The sequence below is a fragment of the Marmota flaviventris genome, chromosome 7 (genome assembly GCF_047511675.1).
Source record: "Marmota flaviventris isolate mMarFla1 chromosome 7, mMarFla1.hap1, whole genome shotgun sequence".
Taxonomy (NCBI): domain Eukaryota; kingdom Metazoa; phylum Chordata; class Mammalia; order Rodentia; family Sciuridae; genus Marmota; species Marmota flaviventris.
Genome location: NC_092504.1, coordinates 38,954,474 through 38,971,235, shown reverse-complemented (window position 1 = coordinate 38,971,235; position 16,762 = coordinate 38,954,474). Strand labels below are relative to the sequence as shown.

General features: G+C 38.7%; 1 protein-coding gene across 2 annotated transcripts in view; it reads left to right on the top strand.

Annotated features, from left to right (window-relative positions):
• Tec (tec protein tyrosine kinase) overlaps positions 1-16,762 on the top strand; it is a 113,872-nt gene that overhangs the window by 27,083 nt on the left and 70,027 nt on the right. For both annotated transcript variants that reach the window (XM_071614263.1, XM_027938416.2), the window contains 2 exons: positions 5,463-5,535; positions 6,784-6,969. In XM_071614263.1, the coding sequence (XP_071470364.1) occupies positions 6,832-6,969 (138 nt within the window). In that variant the 5' untranslated portion in view covers positions 5,463-5,535; positions 6,784-6,831. The remainder of the gene's footprint in view (positions 1-5,462; positions 5,536-6,783; positions 6,970-16,762) is intronic.

Sequence of the window (16,762 nt, the reverse complement as noted above, 5' to 3'; positions counted from 1 at the left end):
CTATGACCTAGGCTCAAGGGTCACATAGTATCACTTCTGCTATAGTATATTAGTTGAAGGGGCCACAAACCCACTCAGATTCCAGGTGAGAGGACATAGACCCTGACTCTTAGTGAGAGGAATGAGTGTCAATGAATTTGTAGCTATATTTAAAAACACCAGCCAGATAATGACAATGATGGGTAGAGCAAAGAACAGAAGAGTATGGTTATCAGTTCATTTCATCATTGGGGGGACAGAGGAAAATGTCACTGGACATTTCCAAACAATAGTTAGATTGGGCTGATGTCATGACATTTTTGAATAGTTTATAATTTTTATTTTTTTTATAAGTGATGGGTGAGATATGTTTCCTATGGGATTAGTATTTTACCAGTTTATTTATTTTTTTCTTCTTAGATATCAGGTATGTAAAAGCTTACATTTCAGTTTTGGAAATTCTTTATTTGCTAAGAATCATACAGCCTAGCAATAAGGGTAAAAATATCTCTGGTCAAATTTGCCACCTCATTCTAGTGTGCTGAGTTGTGACACTGACCTTTGACGATCTTTTCATTGATTCTTTTATAAGAAGGCTGCAGTTTGGATAGACTCACTTTGCCTGACAGCCCGCTGGACTTTGGTACTTGGTCAGTTTGTGCAGAATTTCTCTCGTCTTATCCTCTACACTTGAAAACCAAACTTTGGGTTCCATGAAATTTGATCCGGGAAAAGGGAAGGAAATAACGTAGAGGGAAGAGAGGAGTGATCACAAGGACAGATGTTGCATTAGACTGTGGGTTTATTTTTGGTGGCTAGAAACCACACATTCCTGTTTTTCAGAGGTGGAGGGGGAGTGTCACATTACAATGTCATGAGGCTCCAGGCTGCTTCACAGAGTCACCGGATCCACTGGAAGGGCTTTGCTAGGTACAGTGGTAGTAAGGATGCTTGAGGAAGGGAGCCCTCCTATCTTTTCCTCCTTCTATTTGCCCACTACCTTGGTTCTTTTCTCCCCTCCCTCCCTTCTCTCCCTTCTTTCCCCTTTTTCTATCCTCTTTCTTACTGGTTCCAAAGGGTTCCATGACTGGGACATGCAAAACCAAGTATTTTAAATACTTTTTATTGTGGAAAAAAATTCAAAGATAAGTGCAAATAGGAGAGTATAAGGAAGCCCTTGTATTTTCCACTGAGCTTCAGCAGTTACGGCATGAACAATTTTATTTTGTTTATATTCCCACATACCCCTCATCAGATATGGAGCAAAGCACAGACAGTAAAATTATATGTAGATTTTCCAGTGTGTGTCTCTAAGAGATAGGAACTCTTAATAATATAACCACGATGTGATTATTCCCCACCTCCACTCTTAACTGTCAAATAACCTTTAATTATGTTAATATTATCAAACAGATTTTTACCAGCTGCTAAGAATTGGATCTGATTTGTCTCCAAGGGTCTATGTGTTGGGAGCTTGATCTTCAATGTGGTGATGTTGGGAGATGAGACTTGTAATTGGTGGGGCCTAGTAGGAGGACCTTAGGTCATTGGGGATGTGCTGTCACACAGGTTAAGGTGGTTCTTGTGAGGGAGTTGTTGTGCAGGCCTGAGCCTGACCACTCTTTCATGGTGACATGTGATTGGTTGCTCTCACATGTGCTCCTGCTATTACCATCCACCGGGGTGTGACACAGCTGAGAACCAGAACCAGACCCATGGGTACCTTGCCCTGGAAGTTTCAAAACTGTGAGCTAAGTAAACCTCTCTTCTTTCTAAAGTTAGCTACCTTAGGCATTTCATTATAGCAACAAAAAGCTGACTAATACATGAGCAAATACTGATACCATCAATATGCAGTTAGTATTCAAGTTGTCAAGTTGAGTATGGGTGGCAGAATATTGCCACTTAAAGTCAATCCACTTAAATTTCACAGTAAATAGTAAGAGGAAAAAAGAAAGAAAGAACTCTGTATGATTCAAGTTTATCCTGAAAAGTAAGTAGAAATACGTTTATCTTATAATCAACCCTGTTTAGATTGTAGTTGCTAATTCTTAGAATAAAGAGTGAGTCACAAACCTACATTAGAAGAAAGATAGTTTCTTCAACAAATAGTGCTGGGAAAACTGGAAATCCGTATGCAGCAGGATGGAATTGAACCCCTGTCTCTTACCCAGCACAAAACTCAATTCAAGGTGGATCAAAGACCTAGGCATTAGACCAGAGATCCTGTGCCTACTAGAAGAAAATGTAGACCCAACTTCCTCAACAAGACTCTTAAAGTGCAAGAAAATTAAGAATCATTAAATGGGATGGTGTCAAACTAAAAAGCTTCTTGACAGGCAAAGGAAAACAACCAAGAGTGTAAGGAGAGAGCCTATAGAATGGGAGAAAATCTTTGCCACCTACACTCAGAAGAGCATTAATTATAAGTAATTTAAAATTATATATAATTTGTATATATATAAATATATAAGGAACTCAAAAAACTTAACAAAAAAAACCCCATTAATAAATGGACAAAGAAACTTTACAGGCACTTCACAGATGAAGAAATGTGATCAGTCAGTAAATATATGAAAAAATGTTCAACATCACTAGCAATTAGAGAAATGCAAATTTAAATGACACTGAGATTTCATCTCATTCCAGTCAGAATGGCAGTTATCAAGAATACAAGCAATAACCAAATTTTGGCAAGCATGTGGGGAAAGAGGTACACTCATTCATTGCTGGTGGGACTGCAAATTGTGCAGCCACTATGGAAAGCAGTGTGGAGATTCCTCAGAAAACTTGGGAATGGAACTACCATTTGACCCAGTTATCCCACTCCTTGGTTATACTCAAGGGACTTAAAATCAGCATACTACAGTGATGCGGCCACATCAATATTTATAGCAGCTCAATTCACAATAGCTAGCCAATCTAGATGTCTTTCAGCAGATGAATGGATACAGTAAATGTGGTAAATATTCACAATGGAATATTACTCAGCCATAAAAAAGAATGAAATTGTGGCATTTGCCACTAAGTGGATGGAACTGGAGACTATCATGCTAAGTGAAATATGTCAGTCCCCACAAACCAAAGGCCAAATGTTCTCACTGATATGAGGATGCTGGCTCAAATAGGTGGGGGTGGGAGAGGGAGTGGGGAGGTTCACTGGATTGAACAGGCAGAGTCGGGGGAAGAGAGAGGGATGGAAATGGGAAAGACAGTAGAATGAGTTGGTCATAACTTTCATTTGTTCATATATGAATACACGACCCGTATTACAGCCACATTAATGTTTATAGCAGCATAGTTCACAATAGCCAAGCTATGGCACCAGCCTAGGTGCCCTTCAACAGATGAATGGATAAAGAAAATGCAGTACATATACACGATGAAATATTACTCAGCCATAAAGAAGAATGAAATTATGGCATTTGCCTGTAAATGGATGGAACTGGAGACTATCATGCTAAGTGAAATAAACCAATCCCCTAAAACCAAAGGCTGAATGTTCTGTCTGATATGTGGATGCTAACCCACAATAATGGTGTGGGGGGTGAGAACAGAAATTTATTAGATTAGACAAAGGGGAATGAAGGGAAGGGGAACAGAGGAAAGACAGTGGAATGAATCTGACACAATTTTCCTATAACAATCACAAACTACCCTTTTTAAATGGAATTTCAGGAGAGAATCAAGGTGAATGTTTGCACTGAACATCCATCTTTAGCTAGAAGTCTACAAGAGGAGATTTGTCCTTCATTTACATCCCTGTGAACTTTAATAGTTGCTTTGGCCAGGATTGCGCATTGACAATGATTTCAACAGCGGTGCACTTTAATTGTGTGGTCTAGAATGGTGGAGAGAACTCTTTCCTTGGAACTAGGAGTCTTTGTTTCTGGTCTTGGTTTGTGTTACCTTTCTACTGAAGTGATATGATTCTGTTTAACACTATTTATCTCTCATATAAATTAGATAAGGTGAATCCCACTCCACCCTGGGGCATGCAACATGAAATCTTTTTACCTATCCCTGATGTTGAGACCTTTTGCTTCTAGAATTGAAGATAAGCCACACCCTAGTTATCCTCTGGGCCTTCCCAAAGCCTGCCTTTCATTTGGTGACTGTGGGTGTTGCTCACTGGGTTGGAAACCCCACGTTTGTATGAGGCCTGTTTTCCAGAGCATAGCTTACCTTTCCTGGCAGCCTTTCTTGTAAGTAGTCATTTCTGTCTTGCACTGAATGTGTGTTGCACAAAGATGATAAGGTAATTTCTAAAGAAGTAGCATTTGCATGCCAACAGTTTCACAGGAAAACAAAATAGAGTAGTAGAATCTTAATGTGGAATAAGACCAACCACCTTAGAGCCAAAGAGAAGAAGAGCTTTTCTCTGAGTACTCAGGACACTCATTAGTTAAGGGGTTCATGACTTAACTGCTTATTGAGAGGCTACTGAAAGTACCAACAGAGGTAAAAAGAAATGCAAGATCCCAGTTTCTTCATTTAAGATAGTGATGCTCAATCCTACTTGTATATAACATCCTGAGATCTAGGGCTCACCCAAGACCCAGTGAAGGTAAAAAAGGAGGGTGAGGAGTGGAGCCAGGACATCAATATTTAAAAACCAAAACCAAAACACTCTTTAGGTGATTCTGGTGTACCCTTAGATACTTTTGGGAGCCTAATAGCTAGTTGAAAAATTAAAATACGTATTGTTAGTCGGCTTTTCGTTGATGTGACCAAAATACCCTACTAGAACAACTTAGAGGAAAGGTTTGCTTTGGCTCACATTTTCAGAGGTCTCAATTCTTGCAAGGCTGATTCCATTGCTCTGCGCCTAAGATGGGTAGAACATCATGGTGTAAGAACACAGCTGCCAGGAAGGAGAAAGGGGCGGGGTTAGGGACATCTGTAGACCAAGGCCACATGCCCAGTCACCTACTTCCTCCAGCCATGCCTCACCTGCCTACAGTTACCACCCAGTAGTCCATTCAGCTCTCAGTGGTTAATTCAGCAAAATCCATTGATGAGGTTAGAGCCCCAATCGTTGCCTAAAGTCTGCACCTCTGAACCTTGCTGTATTAGAACCATGATTCCAACACATGAGCTTTTGGGGACACTCCACATTCAAACCACAACATGTACATTAATTACTACAGACATGAAAGAATAGGATTCACTCTATGATGAGTGAGAGGTGACTGGTACAGGAATTGGAAGGTATTGAATCAATCAGAGTCATCGGGAAGGGCTACATCGAGGAGTCAAGTTTTGAGTTGGTAGAATTTTCATAGATGGAGAGAGCAGAGTCAGGAGAATTTTCTAGGTTAGGAAATGAATGCTGCAAGAGGAGTCCGTAGGTATTAACTGACTATTTTGACTGAAGTGTGGCTTGTTTGGGGAAGAGTGGAAGTAAAGATTAGATGTCAGGTTGCAGCCATATTGTGGACAATCTCCAGTGTCTGACTAAGGAGTTTTTGTTTATCCTACAGGTGTTGGAGAGACAGTGAGGATTTCTGAAATGGCATGATGAATCTTTGAAGACGGCTTCAACGGGAATACGGGGTATGTTGTTTGAATGAAATAAGGCAAGAGTCTGGGGAAAGGAAGGCCGGTGGGGCAGCTGCTATCATGGTTGAGATGTGAGGATGAAATGCTCTGAGTGAGGAAAACAGCAGTAGAGTGTAATAGCGATTCACATTTGTGTAGGATTTCATAATAAGTTTTTTCCCCACATCTCATTTAAAACTCACATTAACCTTGTGGTATTTCCCTCCATACTTTATAAATGAAGCACCTGATTTTCAGAGGTTAAGCTATTGTAAAGTAACCTTAAAAAACCCCGAAGAGCCTGATTAGATGGATGGCCATTTGGTGGAAGAGAGTTATCAGATTGGAGGGGAGGATGATGGAGTCCCTCAGTAGTCACTGGCTCTGCTATCAAGTAGGCACGTAGTGCTCTTCATGTGACTCCTTTTTCCTCAATACAATTACTTCTTGAAAGGGTGCATTGGAGACAAGGGGAGAAAAGACTGTCATTAATTCAGTTTATCTCAAATAAAGATCTTTGGGCCTTTTCTGAGTATCTTTAGGCCTTCAGATTTAAATTTTGTTGATTATTATAGGATCTGGCGTAGGTATGGACAATATTGAGAGATGGACTCCCTTATAAAGGACTGAGGACCTTCTTATCCAGGTGGACTCGGTTTAGCTGTGATTGAGTGGGTTTCCTTTCTTTTATGATTGAGGCAGGAGCCATAGGGAGGGGAATGGTGGAGTATGGTAGTGTAGTCACCTAGTCACTATGGCCCTGGTGACTAGGGTGCTGGGTGGAGCTTCCACCCTCCTCAGAGTGTGAATTGATTTACCACTGTGTGCGATTCATTTTGTTCAAGAGCCTGTGATGTTTATGTGGTCCTCTGTTTTATGTACTAACATCTTGAGACAATTCAGCGCCAGCCTAAACAAACACTTACATAATGAAATGAATTTGCCATCTGAGATTTTTGTTCCTTGCAATCAAATCGAAGAAGAGTGTGCTAGAGAGCCAAGGGATGCTGGGGAAAACAAAAGAGGGAGTCATCCTTATGGGGAACCTGGGTTAGTTTTTCTTATGAAATGACTGGGCAGGGTGGAGAGTGGGGTAGGACATGAGGCTGAGCCTTTTTGCCCTGGTTATTCTCAATCCAGGCTCAGAGAATAACATTCATGGGTTCAGCGAGGGTGAGGGAAAGCCTATATTGGTAATCTGAAATGGCAACATCCTTGTGTAATTAAAATGTCACATTTTCACTGTTTATTTTCTCACGTTAGAATACTGGGATCTTCAATGGCAGCAGAAGGAGTGATCAGAAGACCGAGATGAATTTTAACAGTATTCTAGAAGAGATTCTTATTAAAAGGTCCCAGCAGAAAAAGAAGACATCACCCTTAAACTACAAAGAGAGACTTTTTGTACTTACGAAGTCCATGTTAACCTATTATGAGGGCCGAGCGGAGGTAGGAGACCATCACAGCAATATGTTGCCGCTTTCCGTGTCGATATGACTTGTTATACTGCTCTGCTCTCTAGTCTTATGGCATGAGCAGTGGGATGATGAAGTTAAGGTTATGAATTGTTTTCTTTTGAATGTGAAATCTGAAATTTAGTATGTGAATAGAAATTACATGTCTGTTATATTAAATATAGACCCGTGACATATTGATGCTCATTTTATATCAATCTACTGAACAAATGGGACAGAGAAAGTAAATTCCTTTATAAGTTTTAGATCCTTATGGATTAATTATCTATATTGTGCACTATTTCCCACAAACCATCAAAGTCTTTCTTAGCAAACATGTACTCTGTGTCCTTTGCTTCATAATAATGTTGCTTCATCATTAAATAGAAGCTACTTAAAACTGGTTAGTGATTTGGTGGTCCCAATATGTTCCTGAAGTTGACCTAAAGCAGAAATGTTCAGCTCTTTTCCTGATAAGCAGCTACTGCCAAGTTCCTGTGACAGGAGAAGGGAGGGGCAGCTAAGAAACCCGGCCAGGGAGCACGTGCTCCAGGAAGGCTGTGCTCACCAACCCCCTGGCTTTTCCGTTTGCTTCTGCTTCTGTTTCCACCTCTGGATGGCGTGCGTGAATGAGTAGTCATCAGCCCACTTTTTGGCTCTTGACATGTTGGGAATGGCATTTTCTAGTACTGCCAAGGTCCTCTCTGCTAGAAATATTTTTGGGTTCTAGGGAGTGGCTGGGGACTGGGTTTCTTCTTGGTTGGCCACATGCTGCTGTGCGCTTGGTTACAGTGGGCACTTGGTGATCCTCATGTTTGGTTTTGGTTCTGCTTATTTCCTAGAGTACCATCCTCAGAAGTTGATTGACTTGTTCTGTTTTCGTTTTACTCCCACTGATTTCTCTATGGCTGGGTTCCCCCAGTTCAGACAGAGTTGCTCATAAAGCGTTGTTGCTCATAAATGGTCTTCAACTCTATTGGATTCTGCTGTGGCTTGTCATTGCGAGATTATTCAGTTTCACATAGACCGTAGTCTCTTAACCCTAAATCCCCAAAATGCTAAAATCCAAAACCTCAAAAACTCTTATTTGCAAAAGCATGCCTTAGTGGAAGCCAGATTTTGTCTATATCCTATTCATCGTGAATATTTGTGTGTGTGCATACAGAAATGTGAATGTGTTTGCGTGGGACTGTCTCAGTCCCTGTGTTATGTAATGTGTGGTACGTGTGCTATGTTACATTTATTAAATCTGAAAAATTCAGAAATCCAAAAATGTTTCAGATAAGGATTATTACCAGAAATATGAATCACTTTAAAATATAAACCAGATTTTTAAGGGAAACATTTACACGTTTTTGCTGTGTGGTAAAGATTTGTTATAATTTGAATCTATATATAGTAAATTTAAGGAGAAAATAGAAGCGTAGCAGTGAATGTGGTAAATGTGGTTCTTTTCTAGCTACAAAGCCTCAGAAACCTATATTATCTGCTTAGAAATATGCCTGATAGTATTAAAATACATTGTAATTGTTAATTTACTTTGAAGATGATTGCTTTATAGTTGTCCCTTTGTATTTGTGGGGGATTGGTTCCAGGCACCTGCCTCTGATACCCAAATCTTCAGGTGCTCAAACACCTTCTATAAAAAAAGAGTAGGTGCCTATAACCTACACACATCCTGATATATGTTAAATCATCTCCAGACTTACTCATAATACCTAATACAATGTATGCTTTGTTAATAGTTGTTATACTGTATTGTTTAGGGAATAATGACATGAAAAAAAATAAAGTCAGTACATGGTCAGTGGAGATGCAGCCTTTTTCCCCTGGATATTTTTTGTGTGTGCTCAGTCACATCTGTGGATGTGGCTCCTGCAGATGTGGAGGGCTGACTGAATGAAGTTGAAAGTGCACTCCTTGCTTTGTCTGAAGCACGGTGATTCCTCTTACTTAGATCCCAGCCTTAGCTGCAGTGAGAACCAGAAAGGACAGAACGAGGTGGTGTCCTACATGTGAAATCCTACTTTAAACACCTCAGGTCAGATTCCTTCTCCTTCCTGATCGCTGCTGAGTGGTCCAGAGATCCTAGTGCCATTGGCTTAATTCCTGCCTTACCTTTCACTCTTCTGGAACTACTGGGCACTTCCATCCTCCTGTTTCTTTCCTCCTAGCCTGACATTCATTGGTGACCTATTGCTCGAAGTGGTTGCGGAGTTGTTTGTTTCTCACAGTTAAAAATAAATAGCTGTCAATATTTTTAAAATTAAGAATTTTAAGATAAGAGTCTTAATTCTTGAAATAACATTAATTCTGACTATTCTGGGCTAATTGTCACATGATGGCTTTCAGTCTGTCTTCTGGGTGAGCTCATAGCACCTCACTACTATATTTCTTTCCCACTTGGGTGAATGTGCTCAGTTCTCTGATTTCCGGTGACAATCTTCTGGTTTTCATCTCCCTAGCATTAGAAGTGATGATTCAAAAAGTGCTGTGAGGTGGGTACTGCATGAGAATCAGGAGGAGTTGTAAAAATAATATTTTGTTAAAGATGTAAGACTCTACAAGTGAATTTGAAAAAACTTGTAAGCTATTTGGGGTTAAAATAAATAGCCTAGAGATGTTTAAGTGGTTCATAGTTGTCCTATTTTTTTTTTTTAACCAGGAGGCAGGCTGTTGATCCAGTAGCTATGATTCCTAGGTCTTCATAGCAATCAAGTGGTTACTAGTATTATGTTAAAACTCTTAGTCAATCATAATGGCAAACAGACATCCACGCCATCCTTATTCTCTGGACCCCATCTCTTTCAACATGGTGACAAGAAGCTGTTATGAAATGCTTCTAATAGGCATACTGCCTGTTGTGCTTTTGGAAGTATACTGAGAAATTCTGTTCTGGATGACAAGGTATTTCCTGAAAATCTGTGTTCCAGTGACTACATTGGGTCATTCTTCAGCTTGTCCTCCTTTCTTTTCTGGTGGTTATTTCATTAGTCCTGTGTTTCCATACATTGAAATGAACTGAAAAAAGATTTCCTGACAGCTGTTGTTTGATCTTACTCATAAAAACACAGATCAAAGGGTCATGGAGTTTTCGCAAGTGATGTTGCTTTGTAATTGTGCAACTAAATGACCCATGGGATAGGCCATTTGATGTTCCATTGGAGGTTCCATGTAATACTGAGACGGAAACCAGGGAGGAGCAGGACTGGAGTTTTATCAGGAAAAAGACCAACTGGATAAAGATGAGAAAAAAAAAAAGTAGAGAGATTTCTATATGTTGACTTGCTGAATAAAATAAATTTCAAGTAGTATGTAAACTGACCACCGTTATTTGCTAGGAAATTAGGATACTTTTTTTTTTTTTTTTTGTATCAGGGATTGAACCCAGGAGAGCTTAAACACTGAGCCACATCCCCACCCTTTTTATTTATTATTTTGAGATAGGGTGTAGCCAAGTTGCTTAGGACCTTCCTAAGTTGCTGAGGCTGGCTTTGAACTTGCGGTCCTCCTGCCTCAGCTTCCTGAGCTGCCACAATTACAGGCCTGTGCCACTGTACCCAGGAGGAATTTTTATAATTGGACTTTGATGGTCTTAGTTTGGTTGGTTTGTTGTCTGTAATACTGCCCCAGTATAGACTCTGGCAAGTAGTTTAGAATATCAAAGGAATAGGTTGACTAGTAGTATCAGGCATTCTACCTCACAATGTTGATTCGTTATGAGGACTCCTAGGTCCTAATATTTAGTCCTACTCCGTTACGATTTATTATAGTGAAGGATACAAAGCAAAATCAGCAAAGTGAACAGGAACATGGGACCTAATGCAAGCATCCAATTGTCTTTTCCTGATGGAGTAACAAAGGATGTGCATTTCTGTCCAGCGTTGAATTCTGACAATTATAAGATCTTTTCCGAGGAAGTTTATTAGAGGCTTAGTGCCCAAGTGTTTTGGGGGACTGGACACATAGACACCCTCTGCATAGAATATATAGAATATACCAAAACTATAGACTCCGGAAAGAAAGTAGATGTCCAACATAAATCCTATTATTGTACTCTTGAGGCACAGTGAGAACACACTTATCAGTATTGGCAATAGTGGGACCCTGACAAAGTCCAAGTTGCCAGATACCAACTTCAGCTGTTATATTAACTGTTTCCTGCACATTAGTTATAAAAGTGATACGACTTATTAAACACTAACTATAAGCCAGCTGCAGTGCTAAGTATTTGACATATAATTTCCTTTATTTCTCTAAGCAATGCTATATTAAGTCTTTTTAGACTTTATTTCAAAATAAGGGACTGAGGCATAGAAAAGTTAAAAACTTGCATAACATACACCAAACAAAAAATTACATACACATGTAAGAAATTGCAGGGCTATTCTTTAAAGCCTATCTTTGAAACCACCTTGATATTCCAGGGAAAATTGGGGGTGGGTGGTTATTACAGCTCTCTAGAATATAGATAACATTTTATTTTATTTTTTTTTATTGGTTATTCAAAACATTACAAAGCTCATGACATATCATCTTTCATACATTTGATTCAAGTGGGTTATGAACTCCCATTTTTGCCCCAAATACAAGTTGCAGAATCACATTGGTTACACATCCACATTTTTACATAATACCATATTAATGACTGTTGTATTCTGCTGCCTTTCCTATCCCCTGCTATCCCCCCTCCCCTTCCCTCTCATCTTCCCTCTCTACCCCATCTGCTGTTGTTTAATTCTCTCCCTAGATAACATTTTATTTTAAAACTTTTGAGAATAGTTTTATTTATTACTTTCATTATGACTTTTTTTTTTTTTTTTGGTACCAGGGATTGAACTCAGGGGCACTCAACCATTGAGCCACATCCCCAACTCTATTTTGTATTTTATTTAGAGACAGGGTCTCACTAAGTTGTTTAGTGCCTTGCTTTTGCTGAGGCTGGCTTTGAATTCATGATCCTCCTGTCTCAGCCTCCCGAGCTGCTGGAATTACAGGTGTGTGCTACTGTGCCCAGCTTCGTTATGACTTTTTAAAACTTTCTTTTTTTGTATAGGAAAAGTTAATATCAAACAGGTCTTTTGTCCTCTTTCTACTTCTAATTGGATGTTCTAAGATAACCTTCTTCACGCTGTATAGTTTAAATATTCCTTTCATATATATGTATATATACAAATGTATATATAGTTATTCAACTCCAAAACACATCTGATCTGCTACCAAATCTATATATGTGTATATGTTTGTGTGTGTGTGTGTGTGTGTGTGTGTGTATATATATATATATATGTATATATATATATGCTTATCTATATATATAAAAGGAGATACATTATGGGAATTGGCTCACATGATTGTGGAGGCTGAGAAATTCTAAGAGTTGTATGCTGTTTGCAAACTGGTGACCCTGAAAAGCCAGTGATATATTAATTCAAATCCAAAGGCCACAGTCAGGGAACCAATGATGGAAATCCCAGGGCAAGAGCAGAAACTGATGGGAGGGGGGTGTCCCAACTCCATAAATGAGGGAGGAGAAAGGCATAAATTCCTCTTTCTTCTACCGTTTGTTCTGTTTGGGATCAGAGGATGACCACACATTGAGGAGAGCTGTCTAATAGTCCATCAATTCAGATGCTACTCTCATGTGCAAACACCCTCATAGACATACTGAAAAACAGTGATTAATCTGGGAACCTTATAGCCCATTCAAGTTAACACATAAAATTAAGCATCACTTTGAAAATTCTCTTTCCTTCTGTTGCAGTTTATTACAGTCCCCAATTCCGTCTTTTAGGTGGATTACTACCTTATCTGGTTCATTTCTTGGATTATCATCTTTGATCCATCCAGACGTCAGAGGGATATTCAAAAGCTATAGATTCTCTATGATCATGTTAAAATGCCTTAACTTGGAAAACAGAGTGCTTTATGCAGTTTTTCCTCTCTTTCATCTCCCTCCATTCTCAGCTATCTTTTGTTGTGTTGTTGTTGTTGCTAACTTGTAATTGCTCTTTCACATTTTGCCTTTGCTAACATTGCCCAGTCTGCTCCCAGTGACATATTTCTCTGCCTGTGTGCCAGGATCCAACTATCTACACACTATTATCTATTAACACCCTGGAAATCCCTCATATTTCTGTAGGGTCGCCTGGTCATATTAGGGTTGTTTTCTTGACCAGTTCCAGGAACCTGGAAGCTCTCAACCATGCAGAGATGAAAGTCTACCAGGGCTCTGAAATGATCTGATATTACTCTCTTAGTTGTATTCTTGGATTAGGTGGATGTCCAAGTGGGAACCCCAAACTTACAGGGCCCTCCTGAAGTTTTGTATCTTTCAGTAGTTTCTTAAATTTTGGGGAGTTAATGTGGGGTGGAAAAAATAGTTCCTTTTACTTCAGGGTAGTTGGAAGCATTAGCATCAGACTTTAGAGGTTGCCAGGAAGTTCACCAGTTTGTAAAAAGTGGTGTAGCTCTCAATACCATAGGGCCTTCTCTCTGAGAGTTATATTCCAAGACCCCCAGTGGATGCCTGAAATCATGGCTAGCACCAGATCCTATACATATTTTTTCTCTATATAAATACTTACAGTGAAGTTTAATTTATAAATTATGCACAACAAGTGATTAATAACTAATAGTAAAATAGAACAATTATAAGAATAAATAATAAAATTGCCAGTATCGCTACTATTGCCTCAGGGAACATTATTAAGTAAAATAAGTGTCACATGAACACAAGCACTGTGATGCTGTTACTGTGGATCTGGTACCCAAGTTGCCTGCTAATTGACTAATGGGCCGGTAGTGTTGGACACAGGATGATTCATGTACTCGGTGGGATAGAGTAAGACAGCTTAAGATCTCATCACATTACTGAGAATGGCATGAAGCTTAAAACTTATAAGTTTTTTTTTTCCTGGAATTTTCATGTAATATTTTTGGATCGTGGTTAATAGCAGGTAACTGAGATCTCAGAAAGCAAAACTGTGACTGAGGGACACTGTAGTCCATGGACAGTACTTTGATTAATGTGTGACATGACTTTTTCTGGCTCTAAAAAAATCTCAACTGTATTATCCCATGAAAACTCATTTTCTCATTGGCACTTAATCCTCCTTATTTCTGAAATAAGGTAGCATGAACTTCCTTTTAATGTCTCAATTTCTTCAATCTCTTCTCCCATTTCTGATTTATACCTGTCTTCTTATTCTACTCTCTTGGATCCAACCTTTCTTATCCTTTATCACTCAAAAAGGCTAAGATACCATGTTTCAAATCCAAGGATCTGACTTATCTCTTTAATTTTTCAGGTTGTCTATCTTCATTTAATAAATTAATACTCACTTTTTTCTTAGGAAGCTGAAGTCTATGTAAGGTAGATGAGGGGAGCAATACCATTCCCTTCATCCACACTCCTGATATTTTTTGGTAACTTTAAACTTTGTATAGTTTCAAGCATATAGAAAATTTACAATAAGAGCATACAGAACTTTTAAGTAATGATTCTGTTTTTTTTCACCATAATTGTTTGAGAGTTAAGTTGCAGACATTGCCTCCTCCCCTTTTACAACTAAATAGGTCATTGTGTGTTGTCTGAGTACAAGGACATTCTCTTTTATAACCACAATTCAATGATCAATATCGAGATGTTTAATCTCAGTCCATAGTCAAATTACATTTGTGGTCCCTCTTTATAGCTCTTTTCCAACCTCCTTCCTTCTCTACCCCCAAGTTTGGGATCTAATTCATGATCACACATTGCATTTAGTTAGTCAAGAAATAAAGTTTTTTAAATGTTCATGGTGAGAGGAAGAGAAATATGTGGAAGTGTGCTCTTCTTTGTTCTGTATTATAAAATGCCAACTATATTGTGAACCCTAGTGATTGCATGTGAGAGTCTCCAAACATGAAATCTGACTTAAAAATTGTTCAGTGTCCTCTATTTTCTTACTCTTTTTCTCATGTGTATCATTAAAGACTGAAGATCCCCTTCCCAACAAAAAATTATTTTAGCATGATCCACTAGGATGAGTAAAATTCACTAATTTACTAATCTCTCACCTCCTCACTTTTTAGTTTCAACTTTTTCTTTTGTATTAAAACAGTTGTTAGGTACATATGGCTTTTTATGGAGAACAGTATATTATATGTAATCCTTTAATACAAGAGAAGTTTACTCACAGGTTTGATTCTCCTGCAACTTAAAAGTAGAATCAATAAAAATATTCTTTTTTTTTCTTTTTTTATTGATTTTATTATTTTTTTAATACACAACAAAAGTGGAATGCATAATTCTTATTACACATATAGAGCACAATTTTTCATATCTCTGTATATAAAGTATGTTCATGCCAATTTATGCCTTTATACATGTACTTTGTTATTTTTTTGCATTACAATTCTTTTTTTTAATTTTTTTATTGTTGGTTGTTCAAAACATTACATAGTTCTTGATATATCATATTTCACACTTTGATTCAAGTGGGTTATGAACTCCCATTTTTACCCCGTATACAAATTGCAGAATCACATCAGTTACACATCCATTGATTTACATATTGCCATACTAGTGTCTGTTGTATTTTGCTGCCTTTCCTATCCTCTACTATCCCCCCTCCCCTCCCCTCCCCTCCCCTCCCCACTTCTCTCTCTACCCCCTCTACTGTTATTCATTTCTCCCCCTTGTATTATTTTCCCCTTTCCCCTCACTTCCTCTTGTATGAAATTTTGTATAACCCTGAGGGTCTCCTTCCATTTCCATGCAATTTCCCTTCTCTCTCCCTTTCCCTCCCACCTCTCATCCCAGTTTAATGTTAATCTTCTTCTCATGCTCTTTGTCCCTACTCTGTTCTTAGTTACTCTCCTTATATCAAAGAAGACATTTGGCATTTGTTTTTTAGGGATTGGCTAGCTTCACTTAGCATAATCTGCTCTAATGCCATCCATTTCCCTGCAAATTCTATGATTTTGTCATTTTTTAATGCAGAGTAATACTCCATTGTGTATAAATGCCACATTTTTTTATCCATTCGTCTATTGAAGGGCATCTAGGTTGGTTCCACAGTCTTGCTATTGTGAATTGTGCTGCTATGAACATCGATGTAGCAGTGTCCCTGTAGCATGCTCTTTTTAGGTCTTTAGGGAATAGACCTAAAAGGGGAATAGCTGGGTCAAATGGTGGTTCCATTCCCAGCTTTCCAAGAAATCTCCATACTGCTTTCCAAATTGGCTGCACTAATTTGCAGTCCCACCAGCAATGTACAAGTGTACCCTTTTCCCCACATCCTCGCCAGCACTTGTTGTTGTTTGACTTCCTAATGGCTGCCAATCTTACTGGAGTGAGATGGTATCTTAGGGTGGTTTTGATTTGCATTTCTCTGACTGCTAGATATGGTGAGCATTTTTTTCATGTACCATGCTGTTTTTGTTACTATTGCTCTGTAGTATAGTTTGAAGTCTGGTATCGCTATACCGCCTGATTCACACTTCCTGCTTAGCATTGTTTTTGCTATTCTGGGTCTTTTATTTTTCCATATGAATTTCATGATTGCTTTCTCTATTTCTACAAGAAATGCCGTTGGGATTTTGATTGGCATTGCATTAAACCTATAGAGAACTTTTTGTAATATCGCCATTTTGATGATGTTAGTTCTGCCTATCCATGAACATGGTATATTTTTCCATCTTCTAAGATCTTCTTCTATTTCTCTCTTTAGGGTTCTGTAGTTTTCATTGTATAAGTCTTTCACCTCTTTTGTTAGGTTGATTCCCAAGTATTTTATTTTTTT